The sequence below is a fragment of the Scyliorhinus torazame genome, chromosome 13, assembly GCF_047496885.1.
Source record: "Scyliorhinus torazame isolate Kashiwa2021f chromosome 13, sScyTor2.1, whole genome shotgun sequence".
Taxonomy (NCBI): Eukaryota; Metazoa; Chordata; class Chondrichthyes; order Carcharhiniformes; family Scyliorhinidae; genus Scyliorhinus; species Scyliorhinus torazame.
In genome coordinates this window covers 45316681-45340816 of record NC_092719.1, presented here as the reverse complement: position 1 = coordinate 45340816, position 24136 = coordinate 45316681, and the positions used below count along the sequence as shown (strand labels likewise).

The 24136-nt window shown below is 41.9% G+C and overlaps 1 protein-coding gene across 4 annotated transcripts in view; it reads right to left on the bottom strand.

Moving 5' to 3' along the window:
• Nucleotides 1-3053: 3053 nt before the first annotated feature.
• Nucleotides 3054-24136, bottom strand: part of LOC140388002 (bromodomain-containing protein 1-like) — a 98620-nt gene continuing 77537 nt past the window's right edge. For 3 of the 4 annotated variants that reach the window (XM_072471449.1, XM_072471448.1, XM_072471453.1), the window contains 5 exons: nt 19737-19869; nt 17804-17934; nt 16305-16411; nt 7072-7226; nt 3054-4877 (listed from right to left, as the gene is read on the bottom strand). In XM_072471449.1, the coding sequence (XP_072327550.1) occupies nt 4694-4877; nt 7072-7226; nt 16305-16411; nt 17804-17934; nt 19737-19869 (710 nt within the window). In that variant the 3' untranslated portion in view covers nt 3054-4693. The other variant, XM_072471450.1, reaches the window with a different exon arrangement.

Sequence of the window (24136 nt, the reverse complement as noted above, 5' to 3'; positions counted from 1 at the left end):
CAGCAAAGTGTGAAGTCACACATGGGTGCTGATCTAGAGGAATCAGATGAAGATTTTGAGCAGGCAGCCTACAGATAAAGGCTGATAGGTATGGATACAGAGATAATTGGTGCATTGGCAGGCTGAAGCCTGTTGTCACCGTCAACAAGGATAGAGTTCAGATCCAAAAAGGCACAAGACTTTGTGCAAAGTTCAGAGTCCACCCTTTCAAACATTTAAGTGGTGCTGAACTTCTTGAGAACACTTGCATATCTGACCATGATGCAACGCCTGATGGCCGGAGTTTCTATTTTCATTGCAACATAAACCTACGTCTGAGTGCTGCAGTGGAATATCAGATTAAGCACAGGAAATCTCTGCTTGTTTCCAATCTAGCCTATCTCTATGCCATGCAAGCATAAATTGGTGCCATCACAGCCGTGGATACCAATGCCCAAAGCTGTTGATATGTGAATGCACTTTTAAGGGTACATATCTTAAACTGTCAATTTTTCCACCTCAACAAGATGTTATCATAGAATTTACAGTGCAGGAGGAGGCCATTCGGCCCATCAAGTCTGCACCAGCTCTTGGAAAGAGCACCCTACCCAAGGTCAACACCTCCACCCTATCCCCATAACCCAGTAAGCCCACCCAACACTAAGGGCAATTTTGGACACTAAGGGCAATTTATCATGGCCAATCCAACTAACCTGCACATCTTTGGACTGTTGGAGGAAACCCACGCACACACGGGGAGGATGTGCAGACTCCGCAGACAGTGACCCAAACCGGAATCGAACCTGGGACCCTGGAGCTGTGAAGCAATTGTGCTATCCACAATGCTACCGTGCTGCCATGTTATGTGTAATAAGCATGTGTCGAGGTCAGACAGGTGTCTCAGTCTCCCAATGAATACTATCAGAATATAGTATTATTTTAAAATAAAGAACCCATATTATTGTTTAACCAATTCTGTTGCATGACTGCTATGTTTACGTCAAAAATAACATAACATGATGGCAGCATAATTCTTGAAGATTTGATTTGAGTAGAAAAAGCTTCAACCCTTTCACAACCAGCTGAAAATTAGAGTGGGTGCGAAAGTGATACAATTGTCAACACTCTGCAGCTTTGTAGGAATTCTACACACAATGAGCAAGATTCTCTGGCCTCCCTGCACCGTGTTTCTCGGCGGCAGGAGGCCCACCCTTTTGAAGTAAGCAGCACTATTTTGTGGGCCGAGAGAGCTCAACAGTGCCACCACTGCAGTCAAGTAGTAACCTATGACCAGCTTAGGCAGTAGCCACTAAAGGTACTACAACTCAGGTCTAAAAGAGCTGGAGGAAACCCGATTGCCATCAAAAGCTTCAGATAGTATTAAAAAACTTTCAAAAAACTAAAAGATAACCACAAAATTTCCAGCGCTCAATTTGGAGGGAACAGATCTATCTGAATTTACTTTGTTCTGACAGCATGTTGTGCTGCGTTTACTGGGCCTTGATGTTTCTGAACTGATAAACATTGCTATAAACAATGAAAGCCTTCGAAGAGTGAACATGTCAGGTTTGCCCAATGACCATCTGAAGAGTCCAGAAAAAATATCGTCAACACATAACGATCAATTACAATTATAACCCACTGTAGAGTACGCCCATCTGGAATTCATGTCCTTTAGGCAACAACCAACAGAGGCTATTGAATAATTTATCAATAGATACAAATACAAGGGACATGATTGTGATTTTATGGCAGCCGATAGCAGATAGAATACTTTAACTTATGATCGCATGTGCCCTCATGTAAGTGTTCCTAAAAGACATCTTGGACCAACCCAAGGGTTACACTATGGAAGTATTACTACAAAGCGGACAAAAGTACAACACCATAAAATCAATAGACAGTATACAGGCTATGCATTACTTCTCCACCATTGGCATGATAGCCGAGTAAGAAACGTGGATGGGGTGGCCTCATACATGCAACCGGAAATTGCTCAGCTTTTAATGCTATATGCAAGGCATGTGACACCAAAGGACACTGACAGTATCAATGCAGAAAGCAAAGGCAAATGGTTCAACATCATGAGTCATTCAGTATATCCTGGCTTCCACTGTATTAAAAGCGAAAATGCTGGAAAATCTCAGCAAGTCTGGCAGCATCTGTAGGGAGAGAAAAGAGCTAACGTTTCGAGTCCGATGACTCTTTGTCAAAGCTAACAGACAAAGTGGGAAATATTTATACTGTGGAGTGAGAATGAAAGATGAGTCATAGCCACAGAAACCCAGGGAAACCGGGTGCTAATGGCCACTGAAGCCAAGGGGAGAGTGCTAATGGCAGTCCCCAGAGAGAACAAAAGATGTGAAAGGCCAAACAGCAGGGAAACTAACATCAGAGGATGAACTGTAGATGTGGGGGAGGGGAAGGGGAAAGCAAAGAGGAGAAAGGTGGAGGAAAGGTGGATAAGATTTTTTTTAGGGGGAAATTAAATGTATATTAAAAATTTATTTTACCATTTCTTTCTCTTAATATAAATTTAATTTCCCCCCCAAAAAAAATTTCCAGCATTTTCTCTTTCGTTTCATAACCTACAAATTAGTAACTATAAATGTTGTTCTGGTTGTTAGGACACTGACCACCATATTATCACATTTTATGGTAAGTAATGCCATTCATTTCTTTAGGTTAGAGAATTCTTATAAGATTCTGCGACGGTGACAATGGTTTCAGCTTGTGACCTAATTTAGCTAGTCCTGAACTATTTAGGTGAGAAAATGCTAATTTACTTCAAGTCACTAGGGATTATTTTATAGTTCGCAAAATCTAAATGTATTTTATTTTTAAATCATTAGATTCAAAAATTAAATACTTGTTAGCTTGTTCTACCTCTATGTCCAAAAGAAAATGTTTACACAACTTTTATCAATTAAAAATTAACATAATTCAAATTAACAAACATGTCACCACAGGAAACACATTCACTCTACCCACCTCCCCTATTGTTCGCAGAATATTACAATTTTTTGTTACAAATATCCCATACAACTCGCAACAAAAACATCATTAAAGCATAATTTAGGGAATATGCAACAGATTGCATCACATTTATTCCTTCCCAAAGTACAGTTTTAAACTGATGTGCCTGTAGTCAACCAAACATTTGTTCTATAGTTATAACACTTTACAAATTTCAGTTTCAAACCAGTTCAGCTGTTTATAAAAATTACTACAAAGCAAATCTGTACACTTTCTACAATAAATTAAAAAACACAAATGCAGGCACAAATTGTTCTTAAAAAATTGTGTACAGGTCTCATATTAAATCACAGCAGAAAAGAAATGTAATATTAAAATACTCCTCCCAAAGTAAAAAAAAGTTACAAGTTTGTTTGAAGTGAATTCATATACAATATACACAGGCTACAAAACCACTTAGTACAACAAGCACTCCAGCAAATCAGGTATTCTGGGCAGTAAATGCCAACTTTTGGGGGGTAATTTTAAAAAAGCTGCGTTTCATAAATACCCAAAATCAAACCTGCACACCAGTTTCCCTTTCAACATACCTTTAAGTATTTTAGATTTACTTTAAATGCTGTTAGGATAATGCTATATTTTGGTAAATCATTTTTTTCAGCACCGTGAACTGAATCAAACTTAAAGCAGTGTTGCAGAAGGCAAGGTGTTCATTTAATATTGCACTAAGCTAGCAAGTTCAAGTCTTCAGCCAGAATGGACAGGAGAAAAATTTTAAACGGGTTTAAAAATAAAAACTCACCCACCTACCACAGATAATAGGATGCACTCATTACCCATCCACAGAAAAGTATTCATACGTGAAGTGACTTTGTTCTTCTTTACATCTTCAGACTGATCAGATACGATAATGCATCACATGGTTTTTGACAGTATAATGTGATTTTTTTTAAAAGGGAAAGTATTATACTTTCTGGCTAAGTCAGGGATACATGCCTATAGTATTTTCACATGCTTTGGTTGAAATTACAATTATAGTTAGCACCAGTTCAAAATTATTGTTTTAAGGGATTTAAAAAAAATAAAACCTAGAGTGAATGATAGAGGTACACTGCAGGGAAACTTTACTCTGATAAGCATGTGCTTGATTTTTAATATTATGAAACCAACCCAACTTAAAATATATAACAAACTTGAGATTCAAAATTTCTTTTGGTAAGAAATACAAAAGCTCATTTTACTGCTCCATTGCACACCATTTAAAGTTATCTTGATTTAGACCATTAACTTTTTCAGCATATTTTGCACCAAAGTTATCTGCTGCATGGCACTTGGTTACATCAACAGCTTTTTTCTGTTTATTTAATAAGTTACAGAACATTCAGATTATATAAAAAAGTACCAGAAACAGTAACCAATTTTGACTAACAGAATAATTTACGGTGTGCAGCAATGTACAAGTATTTACAGCTTTTTCCTGTGACCTATAAACACTATGAACAAGTTAATCCTGACAAAAAATTATAGCAGAAAATTTGGATGTTTACAAGAAAGATGATGTGTGAAAAACATAATTACAACTGGCAGTGAATCAGCAGGTGCCATAATTTCTCTAAGCACAACTACTGGAACAATGATTGAGACAAAAGTGGAAAGTACATTCTTTAAGAACTGATAAATGGTTCTGTAAAGCTTTCTTGGTTTTTATCTATGAGTATATGTCCCATGCTTGACATTTTCAATCAATGTCACTCAAGTCACTGGTTTGATCACCTTGGACTCTGCTTCGATGGAGCATTGCCCGCTCAAAAGCAACGCGAACAGATTTCCGAATGGAAGAAGTTCGACCTTCCATCATTTTAATTTTGTCTATGGTTTCATCGATACCAAGAGGAACCACTTTGGATTTTGGAAGCCACTGCCTGTTGAAAGAAATAAATACATTATTTAAAAAAAGATAATATATCTGCTGTTATGTCATTTTTGTGAGCACATCTTCCAATGGTTCCCTTCCAGGATAATTATAGCCCCATACCATTATCCCTGCTGATATCAGCTACTACATCACAAAATGAAGAGTGATCAGTGTGGTCAAAATTCTTTCATGAAGTGGATTTATATGCAGAGTTATCAGAGCAGCACTAAACAATACAAAATGTTTCTGCAATTTTCTGGTATCACAACACAGCTGTTTTTTCTCAGCGTCAGGGACCTGGGTTCAATTCCAGCCTTGGGTAACTGTATGGAGTTTGCACTTTCTTCCCTTGTCCTCCTGGAGCTCCGGTTTCCACCCACAGTCCAAAATGTGCAGATTAGGTGAATTGACCATGCTACATTGTCCCTGTCTGAAGGTTAGGTGGAGTGGCGGAGTGGACCTAGGTGGGATACTCTTTTGGAGGGTCAGGCAGACTCAATGGGCCGAATGGCTTCCTTCTGCACTGTCGGGATTCTATGTATTATCAGAGCAATGAGCACAACTGTTGTATTCAGAAATACAGAAGACTCTTAGAATACTACCATTGTTTGGACATATTCAGATGGTAACAAAACTTACACAATGGTTATCCAAGGAAAAAAACACTTCATACTGAGGAAGTTAAGCTGTGGAAACAATGATCTGGGATCTATTTGACCTTCATAAATTAAGGTTTGTTCCTGCAGTTTATAATGCTTTTGGAAATTCAATTTATTGTATACCCTTGCAATCAATTACAAGTACAGCTTTTGTGCATTTTTAATATGTTGGACTTCATAGTTGAATGCCGATTATGTTATTCAAATTTTATATTGATTCTGTTCCAGCATTATGCATTTTACATTGTAAATCATTTTTAATTATAAAATGCAGCATGGCAAATTAAATCTTCAGTTTAGAAGTTCATTGTTGGGATTTCTTGGTTTATGGAGGTTGGTCAATAATGTACCACCGTGTAGAAATTTGTTCCATACTGACTTTTGTAGTTGGGTGATCTGAAATGCAGAGGTGGCAGCTGCTGAACTTGTGTTCTGGACTCCATAAACATTTAACATTGTGTTCTGGACTCCATAAACATTTAACATTGGTTAGCAAATTACAACATGGACATATCTGATCCATATTTTAAAACTTGTAAACGTTTTGCAAATAAATATCACAAAAAAATGGAAATCAATTAGACCATAAAATGGTCTACTTCTACCTGGCACATCACAAGTCAACAAATTATAAAAGAGGAAAACCTTTTCCTTTTCCTGCAGATTCCGTTCTACTTTTGAGCACTCAATGCAAAAGAATACTAAGAAATCAGAAGTGAAAGTGGGCCCTCGTGCCTGCTCCAATATTCAATGGTTGATCTTCCACCACAAGTCTACTTTTCTGCCTGTTCCCCATATTTCTGAATCCTGAGATCAAAAATCTATTAGTCCTAGCCTTGAATGCAGTGAATGATGTGGCACTCACAAGCCTCTGGGATAGAAAATTCCAAAGATTGACAACTTTTAATGAAGAAATTTCTCCTCATCTCACTCTGGGGGCTGGTTTAGCACAGGGCTAAATAGCTGGCTTTTAAAGCAGACCAAGGCAGGCCAGCAGCACGGTTCAATTCCCGTTCAGCCTCCCCGAACAGGCGCCGGAATGTGGTGACTAGGGGCTTTTCACAGTAACTTCATTTGAAGCCGGCTTGTGACAATAAGCGATTTTCTTTTCATTTCATATTTTCATTCCCGAATCCGGAGGCTGCGGCCTCATGTTCGAGATTCCCTAGCCAGGAGAAATAACCTACCAGAGGGCTTCAAAAGTGCTATACAAAGACAAGTTCTTTATTTTCCAAATACTTGTACTACAATGAACAAAAATGTAATTTGCGCCAGAATAGACAAGAGTTATTCTTGGGAGAGAAACAAATCTATAATGCCGTCATTAATTTTTTAATATATTGTGCAAGAGGAAAAAGAAGAAAATATCAGAGATTTTTCTAGTATGTAAAATACAGCCAGTGTGTTAATGTATTTGAAGAGCCACCTCAAATGATGTGGTTGAAATTTAACACTATTTCAAACAAGAAACTCTTACAGATCGAAACTACAGGCAAAGCTAAAGGTCAAATATTATTTACTAAAGAGTCTCTGTGCACTTACCAGCTTCGTTTGTTATCAAAGAACAGAACAAGGTAAAGCTTCTCTCCAGCTCTCCTTTGCATTTGCTCTCCCACTTTCAGTACATCTAGAGGGGGTACAGGTATAGGCACTCCATTATGACGAAAACCACTTCGAGACATCTTTGGATCAATTATCTAATTAAAAAGGGAGGGAAAGGTTACTTTTTCCAAACATTTTTCTTTAATAAAACAAACCACAAATTGATTTCAAATACCATGAATCACCATTATAAAGTAAAATGTTAAAGAGAAAGCACGTGAAATTTTAAGTCTGAATAAAACCAGCAAGAAAATCATAACATTTGAAACATCTAACACTGCATTAAAATTAAAGGTTTAATTTGGTCCTTTCAACATGGCAACTAGAATAAACTTTGATGGTCAATCTCGAGATTGATCAAAAAACTTTGGAACCGATCTTCAGAAGTTATTTTTCAGAAATGTGGGTTTTACATTCAACTGCTTTCTTCAGTATCACTGCGAGAGGTTAGCTGGAAATTTGCACCTCAAAATGAAATCTTTGTCAAGCACTAGATCCAGTGTGCATACAGTTCACAAAGCACAATTTTATATTGTGCAGAACACCCAATTTTTGGGTAACTTGTTAAACTTTAAATATCTCAGATTATGTAACAGCTCTACATTTCTTACCAAAAGACTTGGGGCGGAATTCTCCCCCCCCCCCCACGCCGGGTGGGAGAATCGCTGGGGCGCCGCGTTAGTCCGGCCACGCCGCCCCGGCACCCGCATGAGATTCTCTCTCCCCCCCGCCCCCCCCACCCAAACCGGCGCGGCGAGAATCATGGCTGGCCGCTGGGAGAATCGCCGCTCGCCGTTTGTAACAGGCGAGCGGCGGTTCTTCGGCCCGGATGGGCCGAGCGGCCTGCCCAAAACGACGGCTTCCCGCCGGCGCCGTCCACACCTGGTCGCTGCCGACGGGAACGCTGGAACGCAGCCTGTGGAGGGGGGGGGATTCCTGCACCGGGGGGGGCCTCAAAAGGGTTCTGGCCCGCATTCGGTGCCCACCGATCGGCGGGGGCCGGCCTCTCTGAAGGAGGACCTCCTTTCCTCCGCCGCCCAGCAAGATCCATCTGACATCTTCTTGCGAGGCAGCCTCGGGGAGGAGGGCAACCGTGCATGCGCGGGTTAGCGCCGGCCAACCCGCGAATGCGCGGTTGACGTCATTTACGCGGCGCAAAGGCCCGCCGCGCGTAAATGACGAGACGCTGCTACTAGCCCCCCGGGGGCGGGAGAATAGGGGGCTGGGAGCGGCCTCCGACGCCGGAGTGAAACACTCCGGTTTTCACTCCAGTGTCGGGACTTAGTCTCCCGATGGGCGAATTGCGCCCATGACTTCAAAATGCAAAGTACTGTACACACCCCTGTCAGCATCAACGGGGCCGAGGTGGAGATGGTTAGCAGTTACAAATTCCATGGGGTACACATCTCCAAAAATCTGTCCTGGTCCACCCACGTTGACGCTACCACCAAGAAAGCGCAACAGCACCTATACTTCCTCAGGAAACTAAGGAAATTCGGCATGTCCACAGTAACTCTTACCAACTTTTACAGATGCACTATAGAAAGCATTCTATCTGGCTGCATCACAGCCTGGTATGGCAACTGTTCGGCCCAAGACCGCAAGAAACTTCAGAGTCGTGAACACAGCCCAGTCTATCACACAAACCTGCCTCCCATCCATTGACTCCATCTACACCTCCCGCTGCCTGGGGGAAAGCAGACAGCATAATCAAAGACCCCTCCCACCCAGCTTACCCACTAACTTGATAAGAGTTTTTCGAGGAGGTCACCAAGATGATTGATGCAGGTAGGGCAGTGGATGTTGTCTATATGGACTTCAGTAAGGCCTTTGACAAGGTCCCTCATGGTAGACTAGTACAAAAGGTGAAGTCACAAGGGATCAGGGGTGAGCTGGCAAGGTGGATACAGAACTGGCTAGGTCATAGAAGGCAGAGAGTAGCAATGGAAGGATGCTTTTCTAATTGGAGGGCTGTGACCAGTGGTGTTCCACAGGGATCAGTGCTGGGACCTTTGCTCTTTGTAGTATATATAAATGATTTGGAGGAAAATGTAACTGGTCTGATTAGTAAGTTTGCAGACGACACAAAGGTTGGTGGAATTGCGGATAGCGAGGAGGACTGTCAGAGGATACAGCAGGATTTAGATTGTTTGGAGACTTGGGCGGAGAGATGGCAGATGGAGTTTAATCCGGACAAATGTGAGGTAATGCATTTTGGAAGGTCTAATGCAGGTAGGGAATATACAGTGAATGGTAGAACCCTCAAGAGTATTGAAAGTCAAAGAGATCTAGGAGTACAGGTCCACAGGTCATTGAAAGGGGCAACACAGGTGGAGAAGGTAGTCAAGAAGGCATACGGCATGCTTGCCTTCATTGGCCGGGGCATTGAGTATAAGAATTGGCAAGTCATGTTGCAGCTGTATAGAACCTTAGTTAGGCCACACTTGGAGTATAGTGTCCAATTCTGGTCGCCACACTACCAGAAGCATGTGGAGGCTTTAGAGAGGGTGCAGAAGAGATTTACCAGAATGTTGCCTGGTATGGAGGGCATTAGCTATGAGGAGCGGTTGAATAAACTCGGTTTGTTCTCACTGGAACGAAGGAGGTTGAAGGGAGACCTGATAGAGGTCTACAAAATTATGAGGGGCATAGACAGAGTGGATAGTCAGAGGCTTTTCCCCAGGGTAGAGGGGTCAATTACTAGGGGGCATAGGTTTAAGGTGAGAGGGGCAAGGTTTAGAGTAGATGTTCGAGGCAAGTTTTTTACGCAGAGGGTAGTGGGTGCCTGGAACTCGCTACCGGAGGAGGTGGTGGAAGCAGGGACGATAGTGACATTTAAGGGGCATCTTGACAAATACATGAATAGGATGGGAATAGAGGGATACGGACCCAGGAAGTGTAGAAGATTGTAGTTTAGTCGGGCAGCATGGTCGGCACGGGCTTGGAGGGCCGAAGGGCCTGTTCCTGTGCTGTACATTTCTTTGTTTGTTCTTTGTTCCAACTTCTTCCATCGAGCAGGAGATACAGAAGTCTGAGAACACGCACGAACATTCAAAAGCAGCTACTTCCCTGCTGTTACCAGACTCCTAAACGACCCTCTTAAAGGGTCAAGGTTTTGCACTGAGTGCTGAATTTGGTGCATTTGAGTGCGATAGTGAGGGTTTGGTGACCGAGGGAGTATAAGGCTTCATTTTTATCTAAAGTTTAGTCTTTCTTTTATTTAGTTAATTAACTTAAAAGTTGCTGTTTGGTTTAGAAGAAGGTGAATTTTCAGTAAGCTTTAAACAGGCTTCTACTTGTAGGCACTTGCAGCTGGAGCTTGTTAATTAGTTAATTGGATTAGGCCAGTTTTGAGAGGCTAGATTCACAGTATAAAAGTGATCCCCTACAGTGCAGACTTTGTTTGCACTGAGCGCTGAATTTGGTGCATTTGAGTGCGATAGTGAGAGTTTGGTGACCGAGGGAGTTAGGTGAGGAGGGAGTAAGGCGCTCCTTTCATTTTGTTTCCACATTTCCGCAAAGAGTGCAAAGAGAGCCAGGAGTTTACAGAAAGTGTAGCTGACTGGGAGCAGGGTCGGAGGGCGGAGATCTAGTTAGTCCACAGGGCAGCTATATTCTGTCAGGTAAGAGGGGATGGAGGCTAGGCCAGTTACATGCTCCTCCTGTAGGATGTGGGTGGCGAGGGATACCACCGGTGTCCCCACTGACTATACCTGCGGGAAGTGCACCCAACTTCAGCTCCTCAAAGACCGTGTTAGGGAACTGGAGCTGAAGCTGGATGAACTTCGGATCATCCGGGAGGCAGAGGGGGTGATTGAGAAGAGTTACAAGGAGGTAACCACACCCAAGGTACAGGACAAGAATAGCTGGGTTACAGTCAGGGGGGAAAAAAAACAAACAGGCAGAAAGTGCAGGGATCCCTCGTGGCTGTTCCCCTTCAAAACAAGTATACCGTTTTGGATGCTGTTGGGGGGGATAACCTACTGGGGGAAGGCCCTAGCGGCCAGGTCTCTGGCACTGAGTCTGGCTCTGGGGCTCAGAAGGGAAGGGGGGGAGAATAGAAAAGCAATAGTTGCAGGAGATTCAATGGTTAGGGGAATAGATAGGAGATTCTGTGGTCGCGAGCGAGACTCCCGGAAGGTATGTTGCCTCCCGGGTGCCAGGGCCAGGGATGTCTCGGATCGTGTCTTCAGGATCCTTAAGGGGGAGGGTGAGCAGCCAGAAGTCGTGGTGCACATTGGTACCAATGACATAGGTAGGAAAAGGGGTGTGGAGGTAATAAACAAGTTTAGGGAGTTAGGCTGGAAGTTAAAAGCCAGGACAGACAGTTGTCATCTCTGGTTTGTTGCCGGTGCCACGTGATAGCGAGGCTAGGAATAGGGAGAGAGTGCAGTTGAACACATGGCTGCAGGAATGGTGTAGGAGGGAGGGCTTCAGGTATTTGGATAATTGGAGCGCATTCTGGGGAAGGTGGGACCTGTACAAGCAGGACGGGTTGCATCTGAACCAGAGGGGCACCAATATCCTGGGAGGGAGGTTTTCTAGTACTCTTCGGGAGGGTTTAAACTAATTTGGCAGGGGAATGGGAACCGGATGTGTAGTCCAGCAACTAAGGTAGCCGATATTCAGGACGCCAAAGCGTGTAATGAGGCAGTGGGGAAGGGAACACTGACAAAGGAGAGTACTTGCAGGCACGGAGAGGGGTTGAAGTGTGTATACTTCAACGCAAGAAGCATCAGGAATAAGGTGGGTGAACTTAAGGCATGGATCGGTACTTGGGACTACGATGTGGTGGCCATCACGGAAACTTGGATAGAAGAGGGGCAGAAATGGTTGTTGGAGGTCCCTGGTTATAGATGTTTCAATAAGATTAGGGAGGGTGGTAAAAGAGGTGGGGGGGGTGGCATTATTAATTAGAGATAGTATAACAGCTGCAGAAAGGCAGTTCGAGGAGTATCAGCCTACTGAGGTAGTATGGGTTGAAGTCAGAAATAGGAAAGGAGCAGTCACCTTGTTCGGAGTTTTCTATAGGCCCCCCAATAGTAGCAGAGATGTGGAGGAACAGATTGGGAAACAGATTTTGGAAAGGTGCAGAAGTCATGGGGTAGTAGTCATGGGCGACTTTAACTTCCCAAATATTGAGTGGAAACTCTTTAGATCAAATAGTTTGGATGGGGTGGTGTTTGTGCAGTGTGTCCAGGAAACTTTTCTAACGCAGTATGTAGATTGTCCGACCAGAGGAGGGGCAATATTGGATTTAGTACTGGGTAATGAGCCAGGGCAAGTGATAGATTTGTTAGTGGGGGAGCATTTTGGAGATAGTGACCACAATTCTGTGACTTTCACTTCAGTAATGGAGAGGGATAGGTACGTGCAACAGGGCAAGGTTTACAATTGGGGGAAGGGTAAATACGATGTTGTCAGACAAGAATTGAAGTGCATAAGTTGGGAACATAGGCTGGCAGGGAAGGACACAAGTGAAATGTGGAACTTGTTCAAGGAACAGGTGCTACGTGTCCTTGATATGTATGCCCCTGTCAGGCAGGGAAGAGATGGTCGAGTGAGGGAACCATGGTTGACAAGAGAGGTTGAATGTCTTAAGAGGAAAAAGGTGACTTATGTAAGGCTGAGGAAACAAGGTTCAGACAGGGCATTGGAGGGATACAAGATAGCCAGGAGGGAACTGAAGAAAGGGATTAGGAGAGCTAAGAGAGGGCATGAACAATCTTTGGCGGGTAGGATCAAGGAAAACCCCAAGGCCTTTTACACATATGTGAGAAATATGAGAATGACTAGAGCGAGGGTAGGTCCGATCAAGGACAGTAGCGGGAGATTGTGTATTGAGTCTGAAGAGATAGGAGAGGTCTTGAACGAGTACTTTTCTTCTGTATTTACAAATGAGAGGGGCGATATTGTTGGAGAGGACAGTGTGAAACAGATTGGTAAGCTCGAGGAAATACTTGTTAGGAAGGAAGATGTGTTGGGCATTTTGAAAAACTTGAGGATAGACAAGTCCCCCGGGCCTGACGGGATATATCCAAGGATTCTATGGGAAGCAAGAGATGAAATTGCAGAGCCGTTGGCAATGATCTTTTCGTCCTCACTGTCAACAGGGGTGGTACCAGGGGATTGGAGAGTGGCGAATGTCGTGCCCCTGTTCAAAAAAGGGACTAGGGATAACCCTGGGAATTACAGGCCAGTTAGTCTTACTTCGGTGGTAGGCAAAGTAATGGAAAGGGTACTGAAGGATAGGATTTCTGAGCATCTGGAAAGACACTGCTTGATTAGGGATAGTCAGCACGGATTTGTGAGGGGTAGATCTTGCCTTACAAATCTTATTGAATTCTTTGAGGAGGTGACCAAGCATGTGGATGAAGGTAAAGCAGTGGATGTAGTGTACATGGATTTTAGTAAGGCATTTGATAAAGTTCCCCATGGTAGGCTTATGCAGAAAGTAAGGAGGCATGGGATAGTGGGAAATTTGGCCAGTTGGATAACGAACTGGCTAACCGATAGAAGTCAGAGAGTGGTGGTGGATGGCAAATATTCAGCCTGGATCCCAGTTACCAGGGGCGTACCGCAGGGATCAGTTCTGGGTCCTCTGCTGTTTGTGATTTTCATTAATGACTTGGATGAGGGAGTTGAAGGGTGGGTCAGTAAATTTGCAGACGATACGAAGATTGGTGGAGTTGTGGATAGTAAGGAGGGCTGTTGTCGGCTGCAAAGAGACATAGATAGGATGCAGAGCTGGGCTGAGAAGTGGCAGATGGAGTTTAACCCTGAAAAGTGTGAGGTTGTCCATTTTGGAAGGACAAATATGAATGCGGAATACAGGGTTAACGGTAGAGTTCTTGGCAATGTGGAGGAGCAGAGAGATCTTGGGGTCTATGTTCATACATCTTTGAAAGTTGCCACTCAAGTGGATAGAGCTGTGAAGAAGGCCTATGGTGTGCTCGCGTTCATTAACAGAGGGATTGAATTTAAGAGCCGTGAGGTGATGATGCAGCTGTACAAAACTTTGGTAAGGCCACATTTGGAGTACTGTGTACAGTTCTGGTCGCCTCATTTTAGGAAGGGTGTGGAAGCTTTGGAAAAGGTGCAAAGAAGATTTACCAGGATGTTGCCTGGAATGGAGAGTAGGTCTTACGAGGAACGGTTGAGGGTGCTAGGCCTTTTCTCATTAGAACGGAGAAGGATGAGGGGCGACTTGATAGAGGTTTATAAGATGATCAGGGGAATAGATAGAGTAGACAGTCAGAGACTTTTTCCCCGGGTGGAACAAACCATTACAAGGGGACATAAATTTAAGGTGAAAGGTGGAAGATATAGGAGGGATATCAGAGGTAGGTTCTTTACCCAGAGAGTAGTGGGGGCATGGAATGCAGTGCCTGTGGAAGTAGTTGAGTCGGAAACATTAGGGACCTTCAAGCAGCTATTGGATAGGTACATGGATTACGGTTAAATGATACAGTGTAGATTTATTTGTTCTCAAGGGCAGCACAGTAGCATTGTGGATAGCACAATTGCTTCACAGCTCCAGGGTCCCAGGTTCGATTCCAGCTTGGGTCACTGTCTGTGCGGAGTCTGCACGTCCCCCCCGTGTCTGCGTGGGTTTCCTCCGGGTGCTCCGGTTTCCTCCCACAGTCCAAAGATATGCATGTTAGGTGAATTGGCCAATGATAAATTGCCCTTAATGTCCAAATTGCCCTTGGTGTTGGGTGGAGGTGTTGAGTTTGGGTAGGGTGCTCTTTCCAAGAGCCGGTGCAGACTCAAAGGGCCGAATGGCCTCCTTCTGCACTGTAAATTCAATGATAATCTATGATTAATCTAGGACAAAGGTTCGGCACAACATCGTGGGCCGAAGGGCCTGTTCTGTGCTGTATTTTCTATGTTCTATGTTCTTATGGACTGACCTCATTAACACTACACCCCCGTATGCTTCACTCGATGCTAGTGTTATGTAGTTACATTGTGTGCCTTGTGTTGCCCTATTATGTATTTTCTTTTATTTTGTTTTCTCTTCATGTACTTAATGAGCTGTTGAGCTGCTTGCAGAAAAATACTTTTCATTGTACCTTGGTACACGTGACAATAAACAAAATCCAAATTGTGTTCAAACATAAACTTTTTGAGTATAAAAACAGAAATTTAATGCATAAAACAACAGTAACAGTTCTGTCTTACAAAGTCATGCCCCAGGAAACCTGGTCCAGAAACAATTAATGACCTTTTGTTATACCTACTATACAAGCTTTGATTTTTTTTTTTTTTTTTTTTTTAATTGTCTTTGGGATATGAACACTACAGCCTAATTGCCCGTTTAGACCATCTCAAAGGGCAGTTAAGAGTCAATCACATTGCTATGGGACTGCAGTCACATGAAGGCTAGATCAGTAAAGGATAGCAGATTTTTTCCCCAAAAGGACATTAGTGAATCAGATGGGGTTTTTAAGTCAACCTGGTAGCTTCATGATTATTACTGTTACTAGAATTTTATTCCATATTTATTAATTGAATTTAAATTAATGGGATTTGAATTTGTGTCTCTGGAGCATCAGTCCAGGTCTCTTGGTTTTGGTCCAGCAACATTGTCACTGTGCTATTATCTTCCTCTACAGACCATTGATAAAATTCAGTATTCTCCTAAATAGTTTTTGTATAATTCTAAATTGTGCACTCTGGACCATTTGTTGTAGTTGAGATTAATGCAAGTTTATCAATATCTCATGTCATTTTAAAAACGTGTCACTAATACTTGTGGTTTAAATGCTTAAATAAATTCTGATCACTACATCAATGTGTTAATTGTGCATCAAAATATCACTTTTCTTTTCCCCATGCTCTTCTATGCCACACATGTCCACCCGAAAGGTGAACTTACTGCCAAACGTGTGTGTTCCACAATTACCGAATCTGAGGTGAAGTGCAAGACAACGGAGTGAGACAGCTTTCCAATCTGTTTCTATGTGGAAGGTATTAAATATCATATTGTTGCACCTGGGAAGCACCAAGGTATTGTGCAAAAGCAAAAACTATCTTAAACCTATATCTGACCAGTCTGACATGCTGTTTTGGAACCCATATACAGTGGACTATGCCATTTTCAAGTTTTATTCATTTTCAGTTTTATTTCTACTTGTTGACTACAATAAATACCATGAAGTTTTACTCACCAATGCTGGATATGATGGGTACCCACTACACTTCGCCCAAATCAATTTTAAGGGCTCCAAAGCAGAACTGGAATCTGCAGAATTCCACATACGGTTTTGGCCAACCTCTAGAAAAACAATATTCTATAATAACTAAAGGCATGTATTTCTTCAGTCGCAAAGAATAAACTTGTTCCTACAAACGTCAGACAGGGTTAAATAAAGAAGCAAACAGTTCAAATTCTACCTACTGACAATTCAATATTTCACCATTACCTTGCCGGCAGACCCAAATATGACAGAATGGAGAAGTTTAAACACAAATAGTAGCAATAAATCATAGGAACCATTGAGCATTCGCCACCACTCAATACAATCAGTGCTGATCTTCAGCTTCAACTCCACTTTCCCCACACACTCAATATCCCTCGGTTCAGACTTTCTCATCCTTAAATGCATTCAACAAAGGAGCAAAGACAACCCTCTGGGGAGCGAATTGAATAGATTCACAATAGTTTGAATAAAGATATTTCTCCATGCCTCAGTCCCCTTATCCTGAGACTGTCCCCCCATGTTTCAGATTCCCAGCAGCCAGTGAAAACACTTCAGTGCTTACCTGTCATGCCTTGCATTTTTAAAAACATCACCTCTTATTCTTCAAAACTCCAGAGAAGATAGGCTCCATTAATTCAGTTTCTAATCATAGAACGTCATTTCCCAGGGACCAATCTAGAGAACCTTTTCTGTACTGCTTTCCAACGCAACCAAATCTTTCCTTAAATAACAAGACCAAAACTGCACACAGTATTCACGATGTGGTCTAACCAAAGCCCAGTACAACTGTAGCAAGACTTCTTTAGTCCTGCACTCCAATTGCCTTACAATAAAGCCCAACTTTGCCCTATTGCTGACACTAAATAACTAAAATCGTTTACTTATGATCTTTTACATCCAGGTAAGTGGAATTAATTGCTATCTATAAAAAAAGAGGCAGACAAAATGGATCTATAGCCTCTTTCTGTGTTATATCATTCTATGATTTTCATAATCTATTTTGTTAATATGGGCCAACCTCGGGAGTCATTACTTTTAAGGCAATGAAAGACCCAGTCATGTCAGACATGACCAAATTGACTTTTGATGCATGAAAATTTAAGTGCCCAGCAGTCATTTCTTGATACTAATTGTAATGATAAGCAAAATGTAATAATTTAATATAGATAACAATTTTCAATAACTCCTTTAATGTAGCAAACACTTTTCAATCATTTCTTCATTTGTTTCCAAAGTTCAGAAAACACAATTACTTTCTTTGAGCAAACTAATTTCAGTCTCATAAGGTAATCAACATCCACGAATATGTTATGCCATATGTTTACATATATAAAACAAACTAGCATTTTTACATTTTCCTGATGTTATCAATATAGAAAACACAAATATAAAATTAACTGACATATCATAGTTTAATTAATCAGTCTTTGAACGATGAAAAAAATCTTAGCATAACTATCATTTACCTGCTGCAATTCTAGCTGCTTTGGCAAAATTACCATTTTCAATGCAAGCAATCAACTCATTTCTGTCTTCTGAGGGGTTTCTTCGAGCTAATGCTGGTTTTCCTTTGCCACATTTTGGAAGGCTGATTGTGCTGAAAAGAGAAAAAGAAATCTCAAAAATATTTTCATTGTAAATACACTCAAAACTTATGTAATGAGAAATGCTGCAATATTTTAAATGCCCATATTTAGTGAAAGAAAATAGGAGAATGGGTGAAATGTTGCCATTTCTCCAGCTAAACTGGAGCAAGACTTTTAAAAAAAAATCTCACCAGTGAATAAATAGTAACATCCCGAAAAGTCTATATTCAATATTTTACCAGCACATATTGACAACCTCAACATTAAATGTAATATAGGTTCTGAAGTCATATTCCACTTGAAACGTAAACTGTTTCTCTCACCACAGAAGCTGCTGAGTATTTTCAGCACTTCATTTTTTATTTTCAGATTTCCAGCATCCGCAGTATTTCCCTTTTATACTATTGTAATATAGGTTCAGGCAGCATGGTGGCAGTGGTTAGCACTGCTGCCTCACAGCACCAGGGACCCAGGTTGTCTGTGTGGAGTTTGCACTTTATCCCCGTGTCTGCGTGTGTTTCCTCCAGATGCTCCGGTTTTCTCCCACAGTCCAAAGATGTGCAGGTTAGGTGGATTGGCTGTGCTAAATTGTCCCTTCATGCCAAAAAGGTTAGCTGGGGTTACTGGGATAAGGTGGGGTTGTGGACCGAGGGAGGGTGCGATTTCCAAAGGTCAGTGCAGTCTTGACGGGCCGAATGGCCTTCTTCTGCACTGTAGGGATTCTATGGTAGCACTCTCGCCGGACCCAGAAATTAGTGGGCCCTACTCCGGGACTGAGCACAAAAATCAAGTCTGACGCTCCAATGCACATCAAGTGGACGTCAGAGGTGGTGCATTTCAAGTGAGATTTTAAACGGAGGCCCCGTCTGCCCCATCAGGTAGTTGTAACAGATATGTTACCATGATACTATTTTGAGGAGCAGGGGAGTTATCCCAGTGTCCTGGCTAACATTTATCCCTCAATGAACATCACAGAAACAGATTATCTGGTCTTTATTATACTGCTGTTTGTGGGAGTTGGTTGTGTGGGAATTGGCAGCCCCGTTTCCTACATTACAACAGTTGTTACACGTCAAAAGTACTTGACTGACTCAGTGCTTTGGGATGTCCAGAGGTTGTGAAAGGTGTTGTATAAAGCATTTTTTCTCTCTTCTCTGTTTAAATGAAAAAAGTGCTGCAACAATTTTATAATAAGCCAGATTTATTTCATAGGAATAAAAGGACTTGCCACATTCCATGAGAAAATTTTCTTTTTAAATTTGTATCTCTCTATTTAAAATTCAATTTCCTTATATAAATCTGCACAAATTGGCTACTGGTAGCGGAGTCATATTTTTAATTATCTTGTTCTGTCTACTCGGGTGCCACAGTAAACCTCATGAGGTAATTATTGTTGAAATGCTTCATTCCAAAAACTTATTTCTTTATCAGCATTCTATTTTCCACCTAGTTATCAAACTAGCAGCATGTTATACCAGCCTTCAAGCCTCCCTGCTGCTATTGATGGCATAGTTGCTTAGGGGCTGGAATATTTTAGTCATACAATCCATATATTAAAGTATAATATAAAATTGTCTCTGATTCCCCATCTTTTGAAGGACTGCCTCAAATTATATTAGCTCATTAGAAAACATGCTGCAAGAAAAAAAAATATCCAATGTAAAATATTCAATTTCATAGAACAAGTCTAAATTGACTTAAATCAATCAAAATACTACATTTTTACATTCAATTCAGCATTGAACAAATAATTTCTCCATTCCTCCCAAAATTTACATAAAACACCTTTTGATTTATGTAGTAATATAGTTACCTTGAATGGTTGGAAACCACACTGACACTGGTGCATATACTTGATTCTGATGCACAACGACGACGGTGATGATCAGTTGCATTGCTTTGTGTGGTCTCTGGTTTTTCTTCATTACCAAGTCCATCAGATAATGCTAGAGAAATAAAAATTGGTTAAATATAAAATTAAAACACTTAGTTTAATACCTCAAGTCTTCATCAGTTCCTGGACTGAAATTGTGTTTGAGCAACGAGAGACTCAGAAATTTGTCAAATTAATTAAATAATGAGATCTTGAATTGTATGACTAACACTGACCAAAGATTTATTGCAATAAAAAATAATTATTGCTTCATACGGTATTGATTTTCATTTAAGGAACAGAAAAAGGTCATTATGTCTAATAAATATTTCTCTTTTCCCACAAATCTCAATCTCAACTACTCTAATTTCCTTCAATTTCCAAAAACTTATTTAGTTGCTTCTTCAAATCGATTATATACCAATTCATATTATTCATAGTAAAAAAAGACAGGTTATCAACTGAAAAGGTTTTGAACAAACTGGTCTCGCAACAGACAGTTAGTGACAAAGGTAGAAAAGTGAGACTAGGGAAGGGGAATAAATTTATTCTTGCATGGGGTGTGGGTGTTACTAGAAAGGCCAGCATTTGTTGACCATCTCTAATTGCCCTTGAACGGAGGGGCTTGCTTCAGAGGGCAGTTAAGATCAACCACATTGCTGCGAGTCTGGAGTCACATGTCGGCCAGATCATGGGGGATGCGGTGGCATAGTGGTATTGTCACTGGACTAGTAATTTAGTCGTCCAGGGTAATTCTCTGGGATCCTGGGTTGGCCAATGGTGAAATTTGAATTCAATAACAAAATCTGGAATTAAACATCTAATGATGACCTTGAAACCATTACTGATCGTCATAAAAACCCATCTGGTTCACTAATGTCCTTTAGGAAAGGAAATCTGCCATCCTTACCTGGTCTGGCCTATATGTGACTCCAGACCCACACAATGTGGTTGACTCTTAAATTCCCTCTGAAATGGCCTCGCAAACCACTCAGTTCAAGAGCGATTAGGGATGGGCAACAAATGGTGGCCCAGCCAGCGACGCCCTTCTCCCATGAACAAATAAAAAAAAGGATGGAAGATTTTCTTCTCTAAAGGACATGAGTGAACCAGATGGATTTTTGTACAATTGGCTATGGTCGCCATTAGATTTTGAATTGAATTGCAATTCCACCATCTGCTGTGGTGGGTTTCGAACCCAGTCTCCAGAGCATTACCCTGGATCTCTGGATTACTAGGCCCATGACAATACCGCGTCACCATCTCCCCATAATAATAGAACACATTTTAAACCTTAGTGATATGGATCTAGTTGTACCAATGTATTCAGTAAAATTATCAGTGCAACGCACCTCATTAAAACTAATTGGACCTTGTGCAACAGAAGCAAAAAAGAAAATACTTAAGAAAGTGAGATTAAGCTGAAATATGACATCAAGAATACATTTAGGACCCATTTTGGGCCTCTGCCATGCTGAAAGAGTATGCAGCTGGAATTACACCAATTGTTGGGGAAATAATGTAGGCGCCCCATTCTCTGGGGGTCATATTTCAACAGTCTAGCACGGAAAGTCTGTCAAATAGATTTTACAAATCGTGAATTTCTATACACCATCAGTGTTTTGACATTGTTTTTCAAGATTATTGGCTTTTAAAAAAATAAATACAACCACTTAGGGTAAGGGTATGAAGGAAGATTGCAGATGTAAATAGTATTAATTGATCTCAAAGAAAACTAAATGTTTTTTTGGAAGGAGGAGGAATTGACAGAGTTAAAATTAAATTATGAAAATACTTAGAGCAGGTCAGGCAGCAACAGTGAAGGGAGAAACCGAGTTTACAGGCACGATCTAATGGCCTCATCGTGCCCAACTTGCTGACGCAGCGAGGCAGCTAAATCTCGCCAGGGGCTTCTCGATAGATTTGCTACACTCAGAACGCCTCACAAGATCACGCAAGACAGGGCAATTTGGTTCTCACCCAGCAATTACGACGGAATCTCCAGAGACCCGAGAACTAATGGTCTCACCTGCAAGACCCCCCAATGCGCTATTTAGCACTGGTCCACATATGTGTGACGGCACCTGGAATTGGGGGTGGGGGCTTCTCCCAGGCCATTGGAATGTCAAGCTCTGGGTAGGGTAGTACTCTGGCACTCCCAAGGTGCCAGTACCAAGGTGTCCAGGGATTGAGCCTGGGGATGCCCTGCCTTTAGGAGGTGTAGTGAGGGGGGTGGCTTGAGGACCCCTTAAGAGGTAAGTTAGGGCAGTGGGGGGGGGGGGGGGGGGGAAAGAGAACCGGAGGCCATGGTGGAGGAATGGGGGGGTTAGAAAGATCGTGGCAGCATTTAGAAATGGCACCCCTATCCACGGGTCATCTTCCTGTAACTGCAGGAAATTATGCAAGTGCGGCCTCAGAGGGGTGTTCCAACGAGGCCAAAAAAAAAAGTACTCCCCCGTTAGATAGCGGGTTCAGTCTCGGCACCTGCCTGACTTGCTGAGTCCTTCAAGCATTTCCTGTTTTTGTTTCAGGTTTTCAGTACCTACAGTATTTTTCATTTAGGAACTGAGAGATACAATTAGAATGGCAGCATGTTGAAATATTTTTTGGGTCCCAAGGATCTTTTCACGTTCTGGGCAAAAATAGTAAACTCCCAACAGCCCACAGGAAGTTGGAGAACAGAGATGTACTCAGATTTTGGATAGATGTAGAACTAATAGGGTTGCTGTAGTGAGAGACTTTAATTTTCCTCATATTGACTGGAAATCCCTTAGGGCTAGGGGTCTGGATGGTGAGGAAATTGTTAAGTGTGTCCAAAAAGATTTTTTGCAACAATATGTGGATAGTCCGACTAGAGAGGGGGCTATGCTGGACCTAGTACAAGGGAATCTTATCAAAAAGAAAAAAGATGCATAAGTGAGGTACAGGCAACTAAAAACAGATAAAGTACTTGAAGAATACAAGGAAAGTAGAAAGAGCTCAAGCAGGGAGTTAGGGGGTCAAAAATGAGTCACAAAATGTCCTTGGCAGACAGGATTAAGGAGCATTCCAAGGCATTTAATACGTATATTAGGAACAAGAGGGAAGCGAGAGAAAGAATTGTTCCACTCAAGGACAAAGTAGAACCAGAGTAAGTAGGTGAGGTCCTTAATGGGTAGTTTGCATTGGTATTCACAAAGGATGATTGGTGGTGTCTCAGAGGGATGTGTAAACATTTTAGAACAGGTCGTTATTACGAGGGAGGAAGTGTTAGGTGTGTTAAAAAGCATTAAGGTAGATAAATCCCCAGGGCCAGTTGGCATCTATCCCAGATTACTGAGGGAGACAAGAGATGAAATCGCTGAGCCTCTGACAGAAAGCTTTTTGTCCTCATGGTCACAGTTGAGATCTCAGAGGATAATAATAATACCACTTATTGTCACAAGTAGGCTTCAATGAAGTTACTGTGAAAAGCGCCTAGTCGCCACATTCCGGCGTCTGTTCTGGGAGGCCGGTACGGGAATTGAACCCGCGCTGCTGGACAAGCCAACTGTTTCAGCCCACTGTGCTAAACCAGGATTGGAGGATAGCCAATGTTGTACTGTTATTTAAGAAGGGTTGCAAGGACAAAAGGGTAACTTTAGGCCAGTGAGCTTGACGTCAGTGATAGTGAAATTGTTGGAAAATATTCTATGAGATAGAATCTATGCACATTTGGAAGTGAATGGTCTTATTAGCGACAGACAGCATGGTTTTGTACGAGGGAGGTCTTGTCTTACTAATTTGATTACATTTTCTGAGGAGGTTACAAAGATGATTGACAAGGGAAGGACTGTGGATGTTGTCTTCATGGACTTTAGTAAAGCATTTGATAAAGTCCCTCATGGCAGGCTGGTGCAAAAGATTAGATCACATGGGGTAACATGAACTAGCTGGATGGATCCAGAACTGTTGGCCATAGAAGACAGAGGGTAGCAATGGAAGGGTGTTTTTCCTAATGGAGGTCTGTAACTAGTGGTGTTCCGCAGGGATCAGTAATGGGACCTCTGCTCTTTGTAATATATAAATGATTTGGAAGAAAACGGAGCGGGTCAGATTAGCAAGTTTGCGGATGATACTAAGATTGCAGGAGTTGCGGATAGCGGTGAAGATTGTCAGAGAATACAAACAAAAGGATATAGATAGGCTGCAAAATTGGGCAGTGAAATGGCAGATAGCATTTAACCAGGACAAATGCGAGGTGATGCATTTTGGTAGATCCAATTCAGGTGCGAGCTATAAAATAAGTGGCAGAACCATCAGTAGCATAGAGACACAGAGGTCTGGCCGTGCAGGTCCACAGATCCTTAAAAGTGGCAGCG